Raw genomic sequence first — 21,377 nt, forward strand, 5'->3', positions numbered from 1 at the left:
ACTGTTTTTATTGAACTGTGGTGAATGTGCACCGATTGGTGCTTGATGGTGTTCTGGTGCGTTTTTGGTGCTTCATGGTGCGTCGATGTAGCACAGGCTGTCTCCCCCGCCCCCCCCCCCCCCAAAAGAATAATCACAGGTCCTGGGTTAGTTTTGTAAATACCAGCAGCGTCATTGTAAATAATGTGCCCCCACCGTAAGTGTTTAGTTTGAAAACCATTCCGCAATTCGGTTAGCTGTGGGCGTGCGTCTGTTAGGCAGGGTGCAATGGAGCAGCGGGACATATTTATTTGTGTTTTAAAACTGTCACACTCAGGGTCAGGTTAAATGTAGAGGGAACTACACCTATGTGCCACACTAAAAGTAAAAGTAATAGGCCCGGGACGTGCCTAAGAGGAGGAGGGTGCAGTGTTGTGGATTTGAGAATGGTGTAGTTTTTATTATCGTTGCAAGTGTAATGAAATTGTTGTAAATATCACCCTCCTTCCTCCAGTTGTTGTGTATAAAGGTCAAAAGGTCGTTCCCGTAGTTATTTCATATACCACACGTAGCCAATCATATATCCTTCTATACAGTTATCTCCTTATTCTATGTAGGTTAAGGCCTTGTCTTCCATTAATTAACACTCCATTGCACCGAATTCAAATAGAGTAGATTCCCTGCACATCCCCCCTTTTGTCAATTGCCAACTGCACTGGGCGGTTTGCTACATTCTGCCGCTGCTGTGGGGTTGTGGTTGTTTTTCGCTGCAAGACTCCATTAGCCACGAGGTCATCTCGGAGCCGAAGGTGGGAGGGGTCGGCCCAGTGCCGGGAACAAGGCGTGGCCTTGCCAACGCCTCCTCTAAGGGCGGGATCGGCGAGCCCTCGCGACCAATCAGGGCCGAGGCGACCTCACCGATGGGCGTGTCCTGGAGGCCGGCGGCTTGATCGCCCGAGGCGAGATATAAGCGCGCGCGGAAGCCTTTGTGAGAGAGACTGGAGATATACGGCGAAGAGACAGCGAACCATTAAGTTCAAGAGGGAGGAGTCCAGAGAGCGAGTTCAAGAGAGGGAGAGAGCCAAGAGAGTGAGAGAGTCCTGCGAGTTGCGAGACAGAGAGAGAGAACCCGTCATGCCAGACCCCCCACCAGCAGCTTCGGCTCGACCCGCAGCTTTGGCTCCACCAGGCAGCTCCGACCCGTTACCCCGCGGGAACCAGGATTGGTGGCATCGGTGGCCGTCGAGGTCCAGCCCGACGTCCCGTGCGGGATCAGGCTCCAGCCAGCTCCGTGCCTTCCTCTCCCTCCAGCCATCCACCTCCTGCCATTCCTGTCATCATCCCCCGTGTAAGTGTGCTCGTAGTCTGTCTTTGTGTGTCTTGTCCCTGGGTATAAATAAGACTGCCATAGGTAAGCTAGCGTTGCACTGTGTCTCCTTGCTTCTTTCTGTCTTTTATTTTATTATCCTTCCTTCTTCCTTGGTTTCTTTAATTGTGTAAATAGTAGTAATAAATAGTATTCGTATTCCCAACCTTTTGCCTTTGTCTTCTTCTTCTTCACATCCGTCGTCTTTGTCTTTTCCCCATTGACAACCTGTGGCACGATTTGGCCAACGCAAAGAATCGGGTCTAGTCTTGGTAAACGGCTCACGCCGCAGTTCGCTTCGCTCGGCGCAAACATCCAATCCATTACGCTGCGGCCGTGAGCGGGGGAGTATTTCCTCGCGTACCGGGAAGCGCTGGTAATTAGGTCATAGGACGTTTGGGCCTACTACCCTACCCAGCGCCGACCGGGCGTGGCGTCATACCCCCGGGACCACGTCGGTCAGTCATAAGCGAGGGGATTAATTCCCCCTTGGTAAGTGGGGAAGGCCGACGTTGGATTCCGTAACAATATGTATATATACACTCATGTGAAAAAGCAAGTACAGGTGCAAATGATTAGAACATTGTTCGAGAGGATCTTGGAGGAACCTGTCTTATTTAAACCTCAGACATTGTTTGGTTTGCTATTTGTTGTTGAAGTGTGCGGCATCACCATGCCTCGATCAAAAGAACTCTCTGAGGCCTTCAGAAAGAAGGTTATAGATGCCTACGAGTCTGGGAAGGGAAGGGAAGTCTGGGAAGAAAAAGATCTCCAAACAATTTGAAATCAATCATTCGATTGTCCGGAAGATCATCTACAAGTGGAGAAGATTCCAAACAACTGCCAACTTGTTCAGGCCAGGCTGCCCCAGCAAGTTCAGCCCGAGAGCAGACCGCAAGATGCTGAAAGAAGTCTCTAAGAACCCCAGAATGTCATCACGGGACCTACAGGTAGCTCTTGCCACTGTTGATGTCAAAGTGCATGAGTCTACCATTAGAAAGAGGCTGCACAAATTTGATCTACATGAGAGGTGTGCCAGGAAGAAACCTTTGCTGTCCAGAAAGAACATCAGGGCAAGACTAAAGTTTCCCAATGAACACCTAGGCAAAGACCACCACCTCTGGAACAATGTGCTCTGGACAGATGAGTCAAAGGCAGAGCTATTTGGCCACAGTACCAGAAGACATGTTTGGCGAAAACCAAAGACAGCATTTGACCACAAGAACCTGATACGAACTGTAAAGCATGGTGGTGGAAATATTATGGTTTGGGGCAGCTTTGCTGCATCAGGGCCTGGGCAGCTCACCATCATAGAATCCACTATGAATTCTTCATTGTACCAGAAGGTGCTTGAGGATAATGTGAGGCCATCTGTCGGAAAGTTGAAGCTCAACCGAAGGTGGACCTTGCAACATGACAATGACCCTAAACATACCAGTAAATCCACCAAGGAATGGCTGAAAATAAAGAAATGGAGGGTTCTGGAATGGCCAAGTGTTACGTGCTCCTCCCCAAACCCCCTGGTCACGGTGTACCTCCGAGCCCCGAGAGGAGTCACGGCAGAAAGATGTGTTATTCTGTGTCAAAGATCAATGGTGAAACCACACCAATTGTTACCGACAAACAAATATTGTATTAAGGTCACACAAGAATAACAACACAAAAACAATAGTAATCAATTGTACAGCCAATATATATTTCCTATGATGGTACCATCAGGTTCGTACAACATAACTCACTGTGCTCCAAGTGAGCAAAAAGAAGAACATTCCCCAATGTCTCTATTCCAGCATCAAGCCCAAGTCGATCCGCAACAGCGATCGTCAGAACGATGTCCAATCGAGACCAGAATCCCGTTCGGATGACAGTCACAGTCACGCGGCCAAAGCTGCGCAAAGGTGCCCTCAAGGCGACGGAGAAATCCAAAGGCGCCCTCCAGGCGACTGGGAAATCACACCCTCTGGTATGGACTTTTCACGGCTCCAAACCTTGCGCGATGCGCAAAGCGTGCGAGTCAAAATGGCCGACGGCCCGTTCTCGAGGCGTAACGGCACGACGATGATTCTCCTCGGAATCAACCGCCAAAACCTGACACGCAGGTTGATCTGTCACAGCAATAACAACTCTGTCGAAAGAATCCCTTTCCCGGGAAACCCGAAGTTCGCAAGTGACCTCCGTTCGTCAACGTTTGCTCCGGACCTCGAAGCAGCTCGGCTTCTTCCCCGACTCACTCGCTCCGCCTTCTTCTCCTCCTCTTCCTCTTCGTCGTCGTCCGGTTCTGGTTTCATTTAAAACATTAACGTTTTACCTTTTGAAAATAGTAATATCTATTTCCCTTAAACGACAACAATAATAGTACATGGAATCAAAAATGTTTACAGTGGATGAAAACCACAACAACGGAAGTGACGAATCCGTAGCAACAACAAAATGTAAATGTTTCATGATATTTGTTATCAGACGTGATCTGCTTTACAGAAACTTTCCTCCTTCATGATATCTCTGATTCCTTAGAATCTCTCCCGGGTTACTCCCTCCTCCGGTATGATAGACCTGAACCTCGTCCTGGAGGTGGGGTTGCTATCTTTATAAAAAAACTCTCTTCCTCACTCGCCCTGCACTGCACTCTCTCCACCTCACCCCCAGGAATACCTCTGGCTACGGCTTCCCCTTCGCTCCCACCTCTTGTTCATATGTGTGTTGTACCGTCCACCAAACAGTGATGACTCCATCTACATCTCGCTGTCTGATAATATGGACCAACTTCTGTCTACTCATCCTAACTCTCTCTTCCTCATATGTGGTGATTTCAATTGTCACCATGCCAGTTGGCTGGGTGTGGGTACCTCTCTCACCAGCCATGGCTCCTCAGCAAAGGACTTCTGCGACTCACTGGGACTGACACAATCTGTCAATTTCCCGACCCGGATCTCAGTCAACGGAGCATCTTCTCTTCTGGACTTGGTTATGACTAACTTCCCTGAAAATGTCTGCTGCTCTTCTTCTGCTCCAATCGGCTCATCTGATCATGTGCTTGTTAAAGTGGACATCTCTCTGACCATTCTGAGGGAGCCTCCTCAGCGTCGACGAGTCTGGCATTTCACTCAGGCCAACTGGCACGATCTTCAAGCAGCCATCAATCATCTGGACTGGTCTCCCATCTCTACCACCTCTGACATCAACTCATCCTGGGAATTCTTCCAAAGTAAATTGCTCTCTCTCATGCACAGATTTATCCCATCTCGTCTTCAGTTGTCATACCCTTCCTCCCGTCCATGGTACACGGAATCTTGTGGTGAGGCTGTTGCCCAGAAACAACTTGCCTTCGTCTCCTGGAAAGCAAATCCAACGGAAGGAAATCACATTTCCTTTCACAAAGCCCGAAACAAGTGTGTGTCCACCCTCAGGAGAGCCAGGAAACAATATCTCTCCGTTCTCAAGACCGAACTCTCTTATCTGTCTCCCTCTTCCAAATCCTGGTGGCGTCTGGTCAAATCTGTTTCTGGTGTTTGTTCCCCCTCCATCCCCTCCCTTACCTCAAACGGCTACACAGCTGACTCCACACGTGAAAAAGCTGAATGCCTCAACTCTGTGTTTGCCTCTAAATCTTGTGTCCCAAACCCATCCCTCTCTGTACCCACCGTACCCAGTCGTACCCAGCTGCTCCTGGACTCCGTGTCCTTTCCTCCTGACAAGGTGGAAATGTTTCTGTCAACCCTCGACTCTGATTCTGCAACTGGACCTGACGGCATCACCCCACGGGTCCTAAAATCCTGTTCTTCCGCTCTTTCACTCCCTCTCTCTGTTCTCTTCACCCTCTCTTTTGCTCAAGGTCAACTGCCATCTGCTTGGAAATCAGCCAACATCACCGCTTTGCACAAAAAGGTGCAAAAACAGATCCTAGCAACTACAGACCAATCAGCCTTCTCCCAATTATCAGCAAAGTCATGGAATCAATCATTGCTTCGGATATGAAATCTTTCCTCTTCTCCAATGGCTTGATCTCTGATCATCAATTTGGTTTCAGACCAGGTCACTCTACTCTGGACATGCTGCTTCTGCTGTCTCAACAATGGATGGAGGTCCTCAATGCCAAACAGGAAATTAGAGCTGTCTCCCTCGACATATCACGTGCCTTCGATACGGTCTGGCACCCCGCTCTGCTCACCAAACTCTCCTCCTTTGGTATCCATGGAAATCTCCACGCATGGCTGGTGGACTTCCTCTCTCGTCGTAGTCAACGTGTGGCCCTGAATGGGTTTCTCTCATCTCCTCTTCCTGTTCAGGCTGGAGTTCCCCAAGGCAGTGTTCTGGGCCCTGTGCTTTTTCTGGTCTTCATCAATGATCTCTCTGACTCTCTTGAAAATCCTCTCTATCTCTTTGCTGATGACTCCACTCTCTGCCGCTCCATTCCTCATCCCTCAGATCAGCAGTCTGCAGCCTCCTCACACTCTGCAGACCTGGACAAAATCACAGACTGGGCAAACAAGTGGAACATGTCTTTCAATCCTGACAAATCTCACACTCTTACGATGTCTCTCCGAAAAGACCGACTGGACAACCCTCCCATCTACTTTCTGAATAATCCTCTCCAAGAAGTTCTGTCACTCAAGCTTTTGGGTCTCACTATCTGCCATGATCTTCCCTGGGAAAACCACATTTCAAATCTGGCCTCCAAAGCCAGTTGCCGACTGGGCATCCTCCGTCGTGTGAAGTCCTTCCTTGGCACACCTGAGCTCCTCACCACATACAAGGCTTTCATCCGCAGCTCAATGGAATACTGCTCTCCCCTCTGGGCTGGTGCTCCTGCCTCACACCTAGCTCGTCTTCACGCTGTTGAAACCAAAGTGTTCAGAATCATTGGAATCTCCTGCGATGAAGATACCTCCGAGGGCCTTTCACTTACTCACCGCAGGCAGGTTGGTGGTCTTTCTCTCCTACCGACTCCTCTCCGCACATGCGCAAATAAACAAAATCTTTCTTTTTTATATATAGATACTAACATATATATATATATATATATATATATATATATATATATATATATATATATATATATATATATATATGTATGTATATATGTATATATATATATATATATATATGTATGTATATATGTATATATATATATATATATATATGTATGTATATATGTATATATATATATATATATATATGTATATATATATATATATATATATATATATATATATATATATATATATATATATATATATACAGTGAAACCTTGACTTACGAGTTTAATTCGTTCTGTGACCGAGCTCGTAACTCAATTTGCTCGTTTCTCAAATTAAATTTCCCCATTGAAATGCTATTAATCCGTTCCAGCCCGCCAAAAACCACACCAATTTTTAAAAAAATATACAGTATATATATAAATATCTCGCGCTTTATATTTCACCTGTATGCAGCATACAAGTTGGCAGGATGGCCTGGACTGGAGGTACGCACACTTGACTCTAAACTGTCCAGCCTGGGTTTGAATCCCGACCCAGCTATAACCTGTCATGGGTGTTTCACAGGCAGGGTGATTCATCAATGTGTGTTCCGCTAAACTGGGCGCCCCGTTTGCGTCCCATTAGTTGTTGGATGTTAAGGATCTCACCGTGTTTTCAACAAAGAGAAGGCGAGCTATCGCCGGCAGTCTGAACAAGTTGTGGCCTGGCATGCTCTTCTCCTCTGCCGTTATATGCGTCCTCCTCGGCATCTTTTTCCAGAAGAGCCCTGTCTCGTCACAGTTGAAGATTTGCTGGGGGATGTATCGTTCGGCTTCTATCAGTTCGGCAAAAGTTAAAATAAAATCTTCAGCTGCCTTCACATTCGCCTCACCAAGTCGACAACACGCACACCTCGCTCATGTTTTTCGACGATTGCGTGTTTTATATCCAAGCACATCATCCTCTTATTCTTCTCAGTACTGCCCTTGGCACTCAATTTCTTAGGACCCATGGTTAAAACTAAGAAATTTTCCAAAATAACCAAAATGCGAAAACAAAGCAGCAGTGATATACGGCAGAAATGCTTGCACGGCAAGATAACCACGTGACCGGAACCCACCTGGTGGCGGGTGGCGTAAGCTCCAAAATAACCAACATGCGAAAACAAAGCAGCAGCGATATACGGCAGAAATGCTTGCACGGCAAGATAACCACGTGACCGGAACCCACCTGGTGGCGGGTGGCGTCAGCTCCAAAATAACCAAAATGCGAAAACAAAACAGCAGCGATATACGGCAGAGATGCTTGCACGGCAAGATAACCACGTGACTGGAACCCACCTGGTGGCGGGTGGCGTCAGCTCCAAAATAACCAAAATGCGAAAACAAAACAGCAGCGATATACGGCAGAGATGCTTGCACGGCAAGATAACCACGTGACCGGAACCCACCTTGGGTTCCGTGACCGGAACCCGTGACCGGAGCGACGGCTCGTATCTCGGAAAACTCGTAAGTTGGTGCACTCGTAAGTCAAGGTTTCACTGTATATATATATATATACGTATATATATACATATATATATATATATACATATATATGCAGACTTGGCATTTAATATGGAATATTTTTTTTGTGGGGGTGAACTTACTTTTCAAGATGTCTTCGAACCAAAAGTTCATTGGAATTATGTTGAAATTATTCTAGATTTTGTTAATGTGACCTTTAAAAGAAACAAAAACCACATTTGACATTTCGAAACAAATAAATTGATCCTTGAAAGTGTTGTAAACTGATATCGAACTCAATTCATGGACAGTACTGTGTTAAACTTCTGTACGTTTTCCAGAAGTATCTCTTTATTTTGCACATTAGCCAAAATTTTTTTTAACAGAAACAAAAGTTAAATTACGACTGGGATTACGGACAGTAAAATTACAGTTCAGTACTTCGTGTAACCCCCACGAGCATTCAGGAGAGCACGTACACGTTGAGGCATGCTGTTCACGAGATTTGCCAAGGTTTGGACAAAAATCGCTTGCCATACAGTGACAATAGCCTGCTGCAATTCATGCACAGAGGTCGGCTGCTGGTCCAAGTGGTCGATTTGACGCGTTAATTCTGCCCACAAGCTCTATCGGATTCATATCCTGGGACATGGCAGGCCACTCCATATGCTCTACACCACGGTCAGCAAGAAAGTGTTGGATCATGCGAGCACGATGAGGCCGTGCATTGTCATCTTGGAAGACAAAGTTTCCTCGAAAGGTTGCACGAGCAAATGGAAGCAATGTTTCTTCCAGAATGGCCCTGTACTTGAACTGGTTCAGGTTTCCATTCAGAACAACCAGGTGAGTTTTGCCCCCTGCATGAAAAGCAGCCCAAAGGGTCACCCCACCACCTCCAGCTTGGACTCTTGGCACGAAACAATCTTTGTTGTAGGCTTCATGCACTTGTCTGCGCACTCGGACGCGGCCATCTTGACGATAGACCAGAAATCTAGACTCGTCACTGAAGATCACATGATTCCAGTGTCCTGGCTGCCATTGACGGTGCTTTCTGGCTCACTGCAATCGGCGCTGGTGGTGTTGTCTGGTCAGGTGTGGCTTTCTCAGGGGACGCCTGGCACGATAGCCTGCTTGAACCAGTCGTTGGTTGACTAGCCTTCTGGATACAGGCACATTTGTCATTTGCTGCCACTCAGCCCTAAGCCGATTAGCTGACTTGGTACGGCCATTGCGGACTAACCAGTGCAGCTGGCGATCATCCCTCCTTGTGGTTCTGCGGGGACGTCCTGGCCTCGGTATTGGAGTAGGGACACCCCTCTGAGCATTTAGTTTCAGGATTTTTGACACCTGACCTTGAGTGATGCCATACTGCCGAGCAATAGCACGCTGTTTCATGCCGTAATTTCGTAAAGCACCACTCCATGACAAACAGCATTGTCGAGTTGACGGACCATCTCCAGAGGAAGCGGCAATAACTTTTGGAGACGTGCAGCAGTTGTTTTCCACTAATACAGAACGCAACAACCCTTGTATACCCGACTGTGAAGCCAATCATCAAATGCACCTGTCCGTACATTTTGCCACGCCACCTGTGATATAATCCTGTTGTTGACATTCTTGCTGTGACAGACAATCAGTGACATGGTTCTTTTAACAAATAAATCACCAAAGTGTAAAAGAAACTCACCAGATTGATATACTGAGTTAAGAAAGTAAACCCAAGTCAAGAAAAAAAAAAATTCCATATTAAATGCCAAGTCTGTATATATATATGTATGTATATATATATGTATGTATATATATATATATATATATATATATATATATATATATATATATATATATATATATATATATATATATATATATACATACATTACATTAGATCAACTATGCTGATCGAGGAAGACAAATGTTGAATTGCGAAAGATGATGGGAATGGAGCCTGTGATGGATGCTGTGAATGTGAAGAGAAAAGTTGAGATGGTTTGGTCATGTGTTGAAGGATGAAAGTGACTGGTTGATAAGCGTGATGGAAATGAATGTAGAAGGATGTCGAGGATTGGGAATACCGAGAAAGACTTGGCTAAAGGTGGTGGAAGAAGAAATGTGGGCTCGGGGGTTAACAAGGGTAGATGTAGAAAATAGTGCAATTTGGAGAAGATTGTCATGGAGCCGGCTAGGCTAACCCCCGCTCTCGCAGGGAAAATGGCCTTAAAATGCCTGTTGTTGTTGTTGTATTAGATGATCGACTATTACGAAAACGTCAGTTATAGGTCATGTGATCTGGCAGCCATATTGGATTTAAGCTCAAACCTTTAAAATTATCTTCTGTCGAACTGCTAAGCAAATTGATGCACAACTTAAAGTATATCATAGCGTACCCATGGGGATAAAGGGATAAAAGTTTGATAACGAAAACGACATTGTTTAAATGGTTTGAGAAGAAGCTTTTGTAAAGATTTACCTTCAATCCAGCATGGCTACCAGACCACATGATCGATGATGTTAAAATTTTCAATCTATATTCTTTATTGCTTGACGATCATGTATATGAAGTTTTGCATTAATCTATTGGACATTTCAAGAGAAGGGATTATTGTAATGTTTTTGTTCAATACAATATGGATGCCAAAGGCATATGACCTATGACATCATGGTTATCAAACATTTTCTCCCATGGGTAGTGAATGACATAGCTGTGGATGCTGTGAAGAGAAACAGTTTGAGATGGTTTGGTCATATGTTGAGGAAGGATGAAAGTGACTGGTTGAGAAGAGTGATGGAAATGAATGTAGAAGGAAGTAGAGGACAGGGAAGACCGAGAAAGACTTGGCTAACGATGGTCGAAGAAGAAATGCGGGTCAAGGGGGTTAACAACGGGAGATGCAGAAAATAGGGCAAAATGGAGAAGATTGTCATGGAGACCACAAGGCTAACCCCCGCTCTTGCAGGGAAAATGGCCTTAAAATGCCTGTTGTTTGTTGTTGTTGGTAGTGGATGACATAGTTGAAGTTTTGCATCAATTGGTGAAGTGGTTTCAGAGAAAAAGATTTTAAAATGTTTTCCTTCAATCCGATATAGCTACTAAACCATGTGAACTATGATGTCATACTTGTAACATTTTATTCTTCGTGGCTCACACCATTGTAAGTGGCCATGTCGAAATCGCTGCTCACAATTAAAAGTGACCGTTTTTGGGATCGCCTGGCCATGAACAATATAGTTTCATAAAAATGTCATAATGGGATGGCATTATCATTGGAATGGGTGACGTGGGATGGCATTGTAATTGGAATCAGGCAGCATGGGATGGAATTGTCATTGGAAGTGGCAGGGTGGGATGGCATTGGCATTGTCATTGTAATGGGTGGCATGGGATGGCATTGTCATTGTAATGGGCAGCGTGGGATGGCATTGTCATTGTAATGGGTGGTGTGGGATGGCATCCGTGCAACAGGTGGCGTGGGAAGGCATCATCAATATATATGGCAGCATGGGATGGCATCATCATTGGAATGGGTGACATGAGATGGGATTAGTGTATGATGGTGTCCTTATTAGAATGGGCAGCATGGGATGGCATCGCCATAGGATAGCATCATCATTTGGAATGGGCAACGTGGGATGGCATCATCATTGGAGCAGGTGGCACGCGATTGTGTCATCCGTCATTAGAAAGGTAGTCTTTCTGCACCTGGCATAACTACTTACAGTGCAAGTTTATTTTTCTTTTGATACATTCCCCGATCATTTATTGTTCTTATCTCCATCTTTTTCTTCTTCTTCCTCTTCCACTTCTTCCAACTTTCATGCCTCCCTTGCAACTCCCTCCCATGCTTACTCATTGGTTCCCCTCATACAAATGTATAATCTGGATAATACTTATGACTTTCCATGCTCAAAATATTACCCCTTTTTCCCCTGGCCTTGTTTTTTTTTTTTTTTTCTCCCCTTTTTTTGCATGCCTGCCCAGTTGATGATGATGAATCGGAGGGAGAAGAGTTCACTGTACGCGATGGATACATACACTACGGTCAGACAATCAAGTTGGTGTGCTCAGTTACTGGCATGGCTCTCCCTCGACTGGTCAGCACCACCTCAGTTGCCCATTGAGATGCATTCCCTGAATGACACTCGTTTTCTGCCCCCCCCCCCACCCCCCATTCTTGATTGCACTTTACCTCTTCCAAGCTTGATTCTCACCTCTCTTCCTCTCTCTCTCTCTCTCCCCTCCCCTCCCCCCCCCCCCCCCCCCACCATCCCTCTCCCTCCTCCTCCACTGCATCCCTCACCCCCAATGCTTGAGAATTTGTCTCACTCCCCCAAGCTTAGCTCCTATTTTTGCAATTTGCTTGATTTCACATTTCACAACCACTGTCTTGTACCTCCTCACTTTCCTATCTCCGATTTCCCTGGTGCCTCCTGACCATCCCATTACCTTTGCCTAGTGCTGGGACTCAGTAGAAAAAAAAATTCAGTTCAGAGCCAGCTCAGTAATTTTGGCAAAAATTTACCAGGTCCCGGAACAGCTTAGAGTTCGGATAAGTATGCAAATATTTTTATTTATTTATGGATTTTTTTTCTCCATGATCGAGGCTCGTGGAAGAGCTTGAATCAAGCCAATGTAAATCGATGGCATGGGGGATGCATGGCCTCGATCTAAGCTGTGTTGACAGGTACAGCTGGCCACAGCACTGGTTGCATTACAATACATCGATGTCCTTTCATCATATAACTTAAAATGGAGCCAGTTTATCCATTAAGCTTCATTCTGAAGGGTTTATTTTGTCATAGAAAAATACAAGTAGTACCGGTGGAAGGGTAATCATTAAATTATAGACCTACTTGGTTTGGAAAGCTAATAATCTCTTTATAATAGAACAAAAATGTGTTCATTTAATCACAAATGTGTCTTTTTTTAAAAGCCTCTCTCCAGGTTTGAAAAAGCAGAAGCGCTACTAGTTTCTTCACACAGCAGTTCAAATGGAATATTTCTTATTCTACTAAAGCAGGAACACTTTATCAGGGTACGGAAGGAGCAAACAACATTGTTTCTACAGGGTGTCCTCATTTAACATCATCCTGATTAACGTTGTTTCGTTATAACGTCTATAATAATTAGATACCAAGGCTTCAAAGAGCATCGTGATTATTTACCCATAACGCGCTATTATATCGTCGAGATAAATTTATTTATTATGAGATAAATTGATCCACTTAACGTCGTGCTTTTCAAGAACGCAACTACGACGTTGATTGAGGACCAAGCATATTGTAATATTTCTTGAAGCAATATAAAAATATATAAAGTACATGAAAGGAGCAAACTACAATAACAACTACATTTAATAAAAGGTACTTCTTTGTGTTTTAATTTATTTTACATGCTTATTGACACTCTCATATGGCTAATTCCATATTTGTGGGGTCCAACATCTGAAATTAGGTCCAAAATTTAAAATTAATTAAATATGAATAAACATGTGATTTAGTTATAGTAAAATACTTGTATTTTCAGAAATTTGAAAAACTATTCCACACACAACGCTCTCTATTGAGGAGGAAATCATTTGAATGGTCATGGGTCAGGCTTAATATATTAACCATATATTAACTTATCATAATAACCATATTAACCATTGCCCTTCGTCTTTCAAGAATCCATTTCAATTTGTAACCTTGCCACGAAGGCCGGCTTCTGGATTATCAAGACACTCACAGCATAAACACGGGACACGACAATCTTCGCTTACCTCTGGTTTTTGCTGTGCAGTGTACACGTTGAGAATTTATCAATATGGATGAAAATTCGGCAAATAATTAATCAAATCGTGAATTTCCACTCAAAAAATCAGTCAGCCATTCAACACGGACGTAGTTTTGCGAGGCTTTCCAAAACCTGGGCTGGGTAGCGTGCGATGGTTACAGCCACAGTGCCCACCACAGCCTAAATTGGTATTCCCACTCGCACTATGTATAAGGGGGATTAAGGACTACACGAAGGAAAATTTCGCTACCCACGCACGCTCCCAGTTTTGCCCCGTCGTCTGCACCGTTCGAAAACCACGACATCCGGGAATTCTACAAGGGGTAGTTTCATGAAACTTGGAGCTTATCTGATGTGATAGTTTTATATGGGAAAATACACAACGTAAAAAATGTTGGGGGACGCGATTTCCAACCTCTTCACGAGTGTTCGTAATTTCTTCTTCAACATGCCACTATGTTATCCAAATGCTTAATCATCATTTTGTGGAATGATTAATCTCATGAATTTATCATTTCCCCCCTCATGGCTACTTATTTTGAATTTACACTTCATCGAAAATTTACAAATTTACACATACGTTTCATATGTAAAACTTGGGGACACGAAGATTTACATTGTGTCATAATTGTTAAACCAACGGCACACAAAATGATAAACACATGATACTATACAACTATACAAAAATTGTTGTTAATTATTAATGTTTTATTCGCAATGAAAAATACATGAATTCAAGAACAGCAGTGAAGTTGCATTTCAAAAGTAAATAAGAAAAAGTAAATAAGGTTATGGTAAAATCTTAGTATTAATAATGCTTTTCCATTTACACATTGAAACACCCAATTGCTGTTCGACCAGAATAATGATATGAAACTCATGTGAGATTATATGGGATATTAGAAAAATCATGCAAATTTTAGTCACTTCATAATTCACTGTTGGACTACACAAATATGGAATTAGCCAAAAACACATGCAATACGTTTGTGAAGTACAACATACGTCAGCTGTCACAACGATGAAGTTCATTACGAAAAAGGATTACTGTCGACTAGACTACATGAAAGCGTAGATAAGGCTTGTTTTCTCCGCAGGCCTGCTGCTTGATATTGTTTTTCAATTCTTATTCTAATGAAGCGTGACTCACATTGACTTGTCAATTCTAAATGCGATCTATACCTAGCCATGCCGTGAGACCCATGCTCATTGCTAACACAGAGCTAGACCAGTTAGAGTTAGTGTTTGATTACGGAAATATTTTGCTTTGAAACTCACAGAGAAACATGACCATTCAAAGCACATCCGATGCATATACTGTACTACCGCATCCACTTGCAAAATACTGCAAAGGCTCAAACTCCAGCTGAGTCACACCAAAGACTTTAAAAACGGTATGTGCTGCTTCCTTGCTTGAGGTTCATCATTTTAAAGGTTGAGAACATGGACAATCCCCATAGGTTGGCATCCATGAGGAGAGGAAATTCCTCCACAGGAAATGCCCCGCTGAAAAAGCAGCGCCATTGTTGTGAGGTCCGGTGGTACCTAGAGTACCCTGGGAAGTAACGGTACTGCCAGCGGCTGAGTTTGTCTCGTCTAACAGTCATGTGCGTGCGTGTGTGCACGCATCTGATACACCCTGCCTGTGTATCAGCGTCTATATATTTTCGCTTTAAAATGGTTTTCTCTGCAACCTCTTGTCTGATTGATGCAAAACTTTAAACTTTGAGAATACTTTAAACTTTTGAGAATACCCCATGGAGAATACTTTTCTGCTAGCTGTCATAGGTCACATGGTATGGCAGCCATATTGGATGAAAGGGAAAAAATTGGACGTCATTTAATTCTCTGAAACTGCTCGACAAAAAAAAATATACACTTGGCAAATGGCATCAACTTCCCATGGAGTATATCGGGTGATAATGATGACGTCACTGATGAAGTGGTATTCCAGCCATAATTGCTTGAATTGAAATCTTCGAAAAATCTGAAACTTCATCTTTATATAAAAGGAACTGAGTACTTGTGCTTTATTGTAAAGGATTACTGCTGTCTTGCAAAAATAAAAATGACACCATTGGAAAGGTAATCATCTATTTACTTGCTTGAAATAGTTGCAAAGCTGATAATCAATTTACCTGGAAAAAATCCTTCATTTCTGTTGTTCGTTCGCCATTTTCCAAAGAAGAAGAAAGCAGAAAGCACATATAGTGTCCCTGGGCAGTTTGTATCACCAAAAAATGCAGGGATTAATGAAATGATAGTTTATTTTGATGTTTTACCAATCGTACGTGCGCATGCGTGTCAGCTTCACTATAAGTCTTAGATCATATTAAAAATAAAACTTCATCTCATGTGACAGGAAAAATATCCGAGTTTGTTTCCAAGTTGACAGTGAAACCCCGCTTGAATCGGACTCGACTCGGAAGCACAACTTGCTGAGTTTGGGTACAGCACTACCTTTGCCTGGCACCTCCTGACGGTTTCCTCTCCATTTGCTTGCTATCTCCTCACTCATCCCTTCTCTCTTGTCCCTTTTTTCATGATCTCATCTTGCTGTCAAAGCTTGTTGCCTGTTTCTTGTCCTGCCTGTCCTCGATGCTCTTACTTCATATTCAGGACTAAAAAAAAAATCTCAATTGTTGCTCGTAGATAATCCGAAAGGTGGACAAGCAGACAGCTCTCTTGGATGCAGATGACCCCGTTTCTCAGCTGCACAAATGTGCTTTTTTTCTGAAAGACACAGAGAGGATGTACCTGTGTTTAGCACAGGAACGCATAATCCAGTTCCAGGTATTGGGCAACACTGGTTTTTCAAATACGTTACTTCTTCAATCTTATGAGTGGGCCAAATAATTTTATTTTTCACCTTTGTTTGGTCCAATTTTGATTTCCTTTCTAAAAGCAGAAACCTGCTACTCTTTCTTATATATTGGTAGTTGTATCCTTTTCTCCACAATCTCACCCTTTCCTTTCCTCTGACAGGCAACTCCATGTCCAAAGGAGCCAAACAAGGAGATGATCAATGATGGTGCATCCTGGACGATCATCAGTACTGACAAGGCTGAATATACCTTCTACGAGGGAATGGGACCAGTACAGTCCCCGGTTACCCCTGTTCCAGTAGTGGAGAGCCTGCAGGTGAGTCTTGTAGTCATGGAGGTTTTCTGGATTTGGATCTCAGTCCAGAAATGATACTAAAAGCTAGTTTGAGTGATTTACCTTTTGCCGTTGCAGTAGTTGTGAGAGATGGTAATTGGATTTCAGCAACATTGGTTTTTTTTTTTGTTGGTTTTTTTTTTCATCTACATTGAGGCTCTAACAGGTGGAACAATGGATGAAGGTAGAAAATAACTTGCTTTACTGAGGTGAGCGTTGAAGGATTTACAGGTTATCACAGGAGAACTATTTATGGATTTTGTTGGGAAAAGGTTATGCAAAATAGAATATATTGTCGAGTGACTGGATTCCCGTGATGTGACACAAAGCCATTTAAATATAGAATGCCGAATTGATGGGAAATCACATGCCACATCCCAAGTACTTTGTATTTGCAAAGATGAAACCGAGTATTTTCAGAAGTTAGCGTTATCTTTTATTTAATAGTTACTGCATTCGGAATGCAACGACGTTAAACTAATTGGACTACTGGGAATTGTGCGTGCCAACCGCGCGAAGACGCAAACTGATGCTTGTATTCGCCAGCTGAACCCAAATGCACCTGAATTTGGATGAATGGGATTGAGCCAGACGAAGCAATAATTCAAACACACAAAAACATATTTAATCACAGCAAATAAAGTAAAGAAAGGGTTGAGCTCAAAATAAATAAATAAACCTCTGAGACTGATGACTGATTATTCTAATTCGCTTTCCTCAGACTACGTGTTAAGACTCTCAGGCTTAACTGTCGTGTCCCAAGCTGAATCATTCGTTCGGCTTTTTTGGGCCACGTAATGAAATGGACCCCACGTGACATCACTCCGCTCCTTTGTTGGCCGGCAAGTTCTGAAAGGGTTCAAGTTTGAATCCCATTGGTTGCTTGGTCCAACCAGTATTCACACACATCTCAGTCTCCCTCTCCACAACCATTGGTTCTGATAACCTCCATCAGACCATCACCACTCGACGTTCATTGGTCACAGACCCACAGTACGAACTGAGCAACCAGTGGGTCACCGACCAATGTTCAAACTGTTGAGAGGAAACGCCATGCTGGTAACTCAAGGCATCAACTTGGCCAGACAATTGGTTGATGGTGAAAGAGGGTTTTGGACTAGGAGGTATGAAGGAGTGAAGGTGGTGGAGGTGAGAAAAGACGGTGAAGACAAGAGGGAGAAAATGTTTTTTGTTTTTTTACACGATCGACCCTGACAATTTCTTATTTTTCGGACAAAACTATCTATCGAAACGCATGTATATGAGGAGTAACTGACTATAATATAATGAATTCATCCCGTTATCCCCTGGGCCATTTTCGTTACAATATATACCAATTGGAAAAGATTAAGCGTGGGCGGTGTTTTTCTGAATCGAAGCAATAACTCAAAAAAAATAGTTGTGTCCAGAAGTCTGTAAACACGAACCACTGGATGGATAGACTGATCAGATTTTAGATGGACTTCCATGGACTGCGTACGGATGGACTCCCTTGGACTACGTTTGAATTGATGGTTGCTTTACGTGCCCGGAATGCAAGAAGCACACAAGGCTCTTAGCTCTTTTAAATGGGTTTAATTCCTGAACAAACAACCAGGGAAGATTGACCCGACGGAGGTACTATGGTGAGATAAGGAAGGTCAAAAGAGAATACAGAATGCAATAGATAAATAAATAATTATAAACAAGAGAATAAAACATATGGCGCCTCACGCAAGACTCGTTCACAGAAGCGAAAGGGTAGCGAGAACCGTGTGGGGCTTTAGCTTTCCTGGTGTGGCGAGGAAATAGCACAAGGTGGGCACAAACAGGTGAGCAGGCAACAAACCAGTACAAAGAACCAGGGACAATGAAGGCACACGAGCAGGCTGGCAGGGCGATGAAGCAGGGAGATGAGCAAAGAACAAAAATCCCGAAACTCCAAAGCACGCAGAACCAACTACACTCTTCTGAGGCGAAGCCTTCTCCTCCCGAGAGCGCACTGAACACCCCGCACCTCCGCCAGGCGACCCAAAAACTCCTCTCCTCCCCCTGGACGCCAACAAAACTCCACCCCTCGGCTGGCGATCATAACTTCTCTTCTCTCTCCTCTCTTCTCTTCTTTCTCTTTCTCTTTCTCTATTTCCTGGACGTTGCCAAGGCCCCACCTCTGCGCCTCACCCGGGGATTACAGAAGGCTGCACATATGATTCCTTATGTTAAACCCTCACTATTTATTACAATGCGCCACTCTCAATATGTTGCACATTCCAACAAGACAATTCTTAAACGAACGTTTACATGCTCATTACATCAAAAACAACAACAACAGGCCATTTTCCCTGCAAGAGCGGGGGTTAGCCTTGCGGTCCCCATGACAATCTTCTCCATTTTGCCCTATTTTCTGCATCTCCCCTTGTTAACACCCTTGCCCGCATTTCTTCTTCGACCATCTTTAGCCAAGTCTTTCTCGGTCTTCCCCGTCCTCTACTTCCTTCGACATTCATTTCCATCACTCTTCTCAACCAGTCGCTTTCATCCTTCCTCAACACATGACCAAACCATCTCAAACTGTTTCTCTTCACAGCATCCATCACAGGCTCTATTCCCATCATCTTTCGCAATTCATCATTTGTCTTCCTCTCTCTCAACGATACTCCACACATCCACCGAACCATTCGCATTTCCACCCTTTCCAGCCTTCGTTGCTGCTCTACGTTCATTACCCATGTCTCGCTCCCATAAATCATAACACTTCTCACACATGCAGCATACACCTTTCCCTTCAGCTTCAACGACACTCCCCTCCTCGTCAGCATGCCAATCAGTTCCCGAATCTTCTTCCATGCACATCTCACTCGAGCAACCGTTGCCGAGTCTGATCCACCTTCTCCATTCAGCATGTCTCCTAGGTAACAAAATGTTTTCACACCTTCCAGCTTCACGCCGTCTCCAAGATCCAACTCAACATTTCCTCCATCTGCAGCTCCCTCTGTGCACACCTTACACTTGAATGTAGCTGCCACACTGGTTAATGACCCTCTCAAACCATTGGAGAGGGATTGGAGAGGAGTGTGAGGGCTTGGAGGGGAGTGTGAGGGATTGGAGAGGCGTGTGAGGGATTGGAGAGGCGTGTGAGGGATTGGAGAGGCGTGTGAGGGATTGGAGAGGCGTGTGAGGGATTGGAGAGGTGTGTGAGGGATTGGAGAGGCGTGTGAGGGATGGGAGAGGCGTGTGAGGGATTGGAGAGGCGTGTGAGGGATTGGAGAGGCGTGTGAGGGATTGGAGAGGCGTGTGAGGGATTGGAGAGGCGTGTGAGGGATTGGAGAGGCGTGTGAGGGATTGGAGAGGCGTGTGAGGGATTGGAGAGGAGTGTGAGGGATTGGAGAGGAGTGTGAGGGATTGGAGAGGAGTGTGAGGGATTGGAGAGGAGTGTGAGGGATTGGAGAGGAGTGTGAGGGATTGGAGAGGAGTGTGAGGGATTGGAGAGGAGTGTGAGGGATTGGAGAGGAGTGTGAGGGATTGGAGAGGAGTGTGAGGGATTGGAGAGGAGTGTGAGGAAGTATTGCCGAGGAGTGTGAGGAAGTATTGGCGAGGAGTGTAAGGAGGTATTGGAGGGGAGTGTGAGGAGGTATTGGAGGGGAGTGTGAGGAGGAGTGGGATTGGAGAGGCGTGAGGGTGGAGAGAGGAGACTGTCAGGTGGAGAGGAGTGAGGGGTCACATATTATGTGAAATAAATAAATTGTGTTCATTGCACCATTTCTGGATCTGATGAATTGCCAGTAACCATTTTGTAAAATTTAGTGTGCAGCATCTAAATCAAGATGTCCAAATGTCACACACGTCCATGCCCGTGGGATTCCCACGGGTGACCCCACTAGTATATATATACATACAGTATATATATATATATATATATATATATATATATATATATATATATATATATATATATATATATATATACAGTGTATATGTATATATATATATATAGATATGTATATATATATATGTATATACAGTATATGTATATATGTGTGTGTATATATATATATATATATATATATATATATATATATAAAAGACAGGTTCCTCCTCCATATATATATATATATATATATATATATATATCTATATATATATATATATATATATATAGTCATGTGAAAAATTAAGTACACCCCATGTAAAGTTTTGACTTTTTCAACATATTTCAGCATACAGCTATTTGATCTTCATTTCAACAATATTGATAGATAAAAGTGATATAATATAACAAATATCATGAAACATTTGCATTTTGTAGTCCATTGTATAATTTAAATAAACACAAATGCAAATTTCGCATGTGGAAAAAGTAAGTACACCCCTACATTTATCACTACTTCAAATACCTAAAATTCGAATCAGGTGCACCAGCTAAGGTGCAAATGATTAGAACATCGTTAGAGAGGATCTTGGAGGAACCTGTCTTATTTAAACCTCAGACATTTACTTTGGTTTGCTCTTTGTTGTTGAACTGTGCGGCGTCGCCATGCCTAGATCAAAAGAGCTATCTGAGGCCTTCAGAAAGAAAGTTATAGATGCCTACGAGTCTGGGAAGGGATTTAAAAAGATCTCCAAACAATTTGAAATCAATCATTCGACTGTCCGGAAGATCA

At 43.7% G+C, this 21,377-nt stretch overlaps 1 protein-coding gene across 6 annotated transcripts in view; it reads left to right on the forward strand.

Moving 5' to 3' along the window:
* Positions 1-21,377, forward strand: part of RBPJ (recombination signal binding protein for immunoglobulin kappa J region) — a 129,465-nt gene that overhangs the window by 36,387 nt on the left and 71,701 nt on the right. For 4 of the 6 annotated variants that reach the window (XM_068115930.2, XM_068115923.2, XM_078775167.1 and 1 more), the window contains 3 exons: positions 11,785-11,897; positions 16,231-16,371; positions 16,564-16,719. In XM_068115930.2, coding sequence (XP_067972031.2) covers positions 11,785-11,897; positions 16,231-16,371; positions 16,564-16,719 — 410 coding nt within the window. The remainder of the gene's footprint in view (positions 1-11,784; positions 11,898-16,230; positions 16,372-16,563; positions 16,720-21,377) is intronic. The other 2 variants (XM_068115940.2, XM_068115958.2) reach the window with 1 other exon arrangement.

Source organism: Myxine glutinosa, chromosome 1 (assembly GCF_964187855.1).
Source record: "Myxine glutinosa chromosome 1, kmMyxGlut1.1, whole genome shotgun sequence".
Taxonomy (NCBI): Eukaryota; Metazoa; Chordata; class Myxini; order Myxiniformes; family Myxinidae; genus Myxine; species Myxine glutinosa.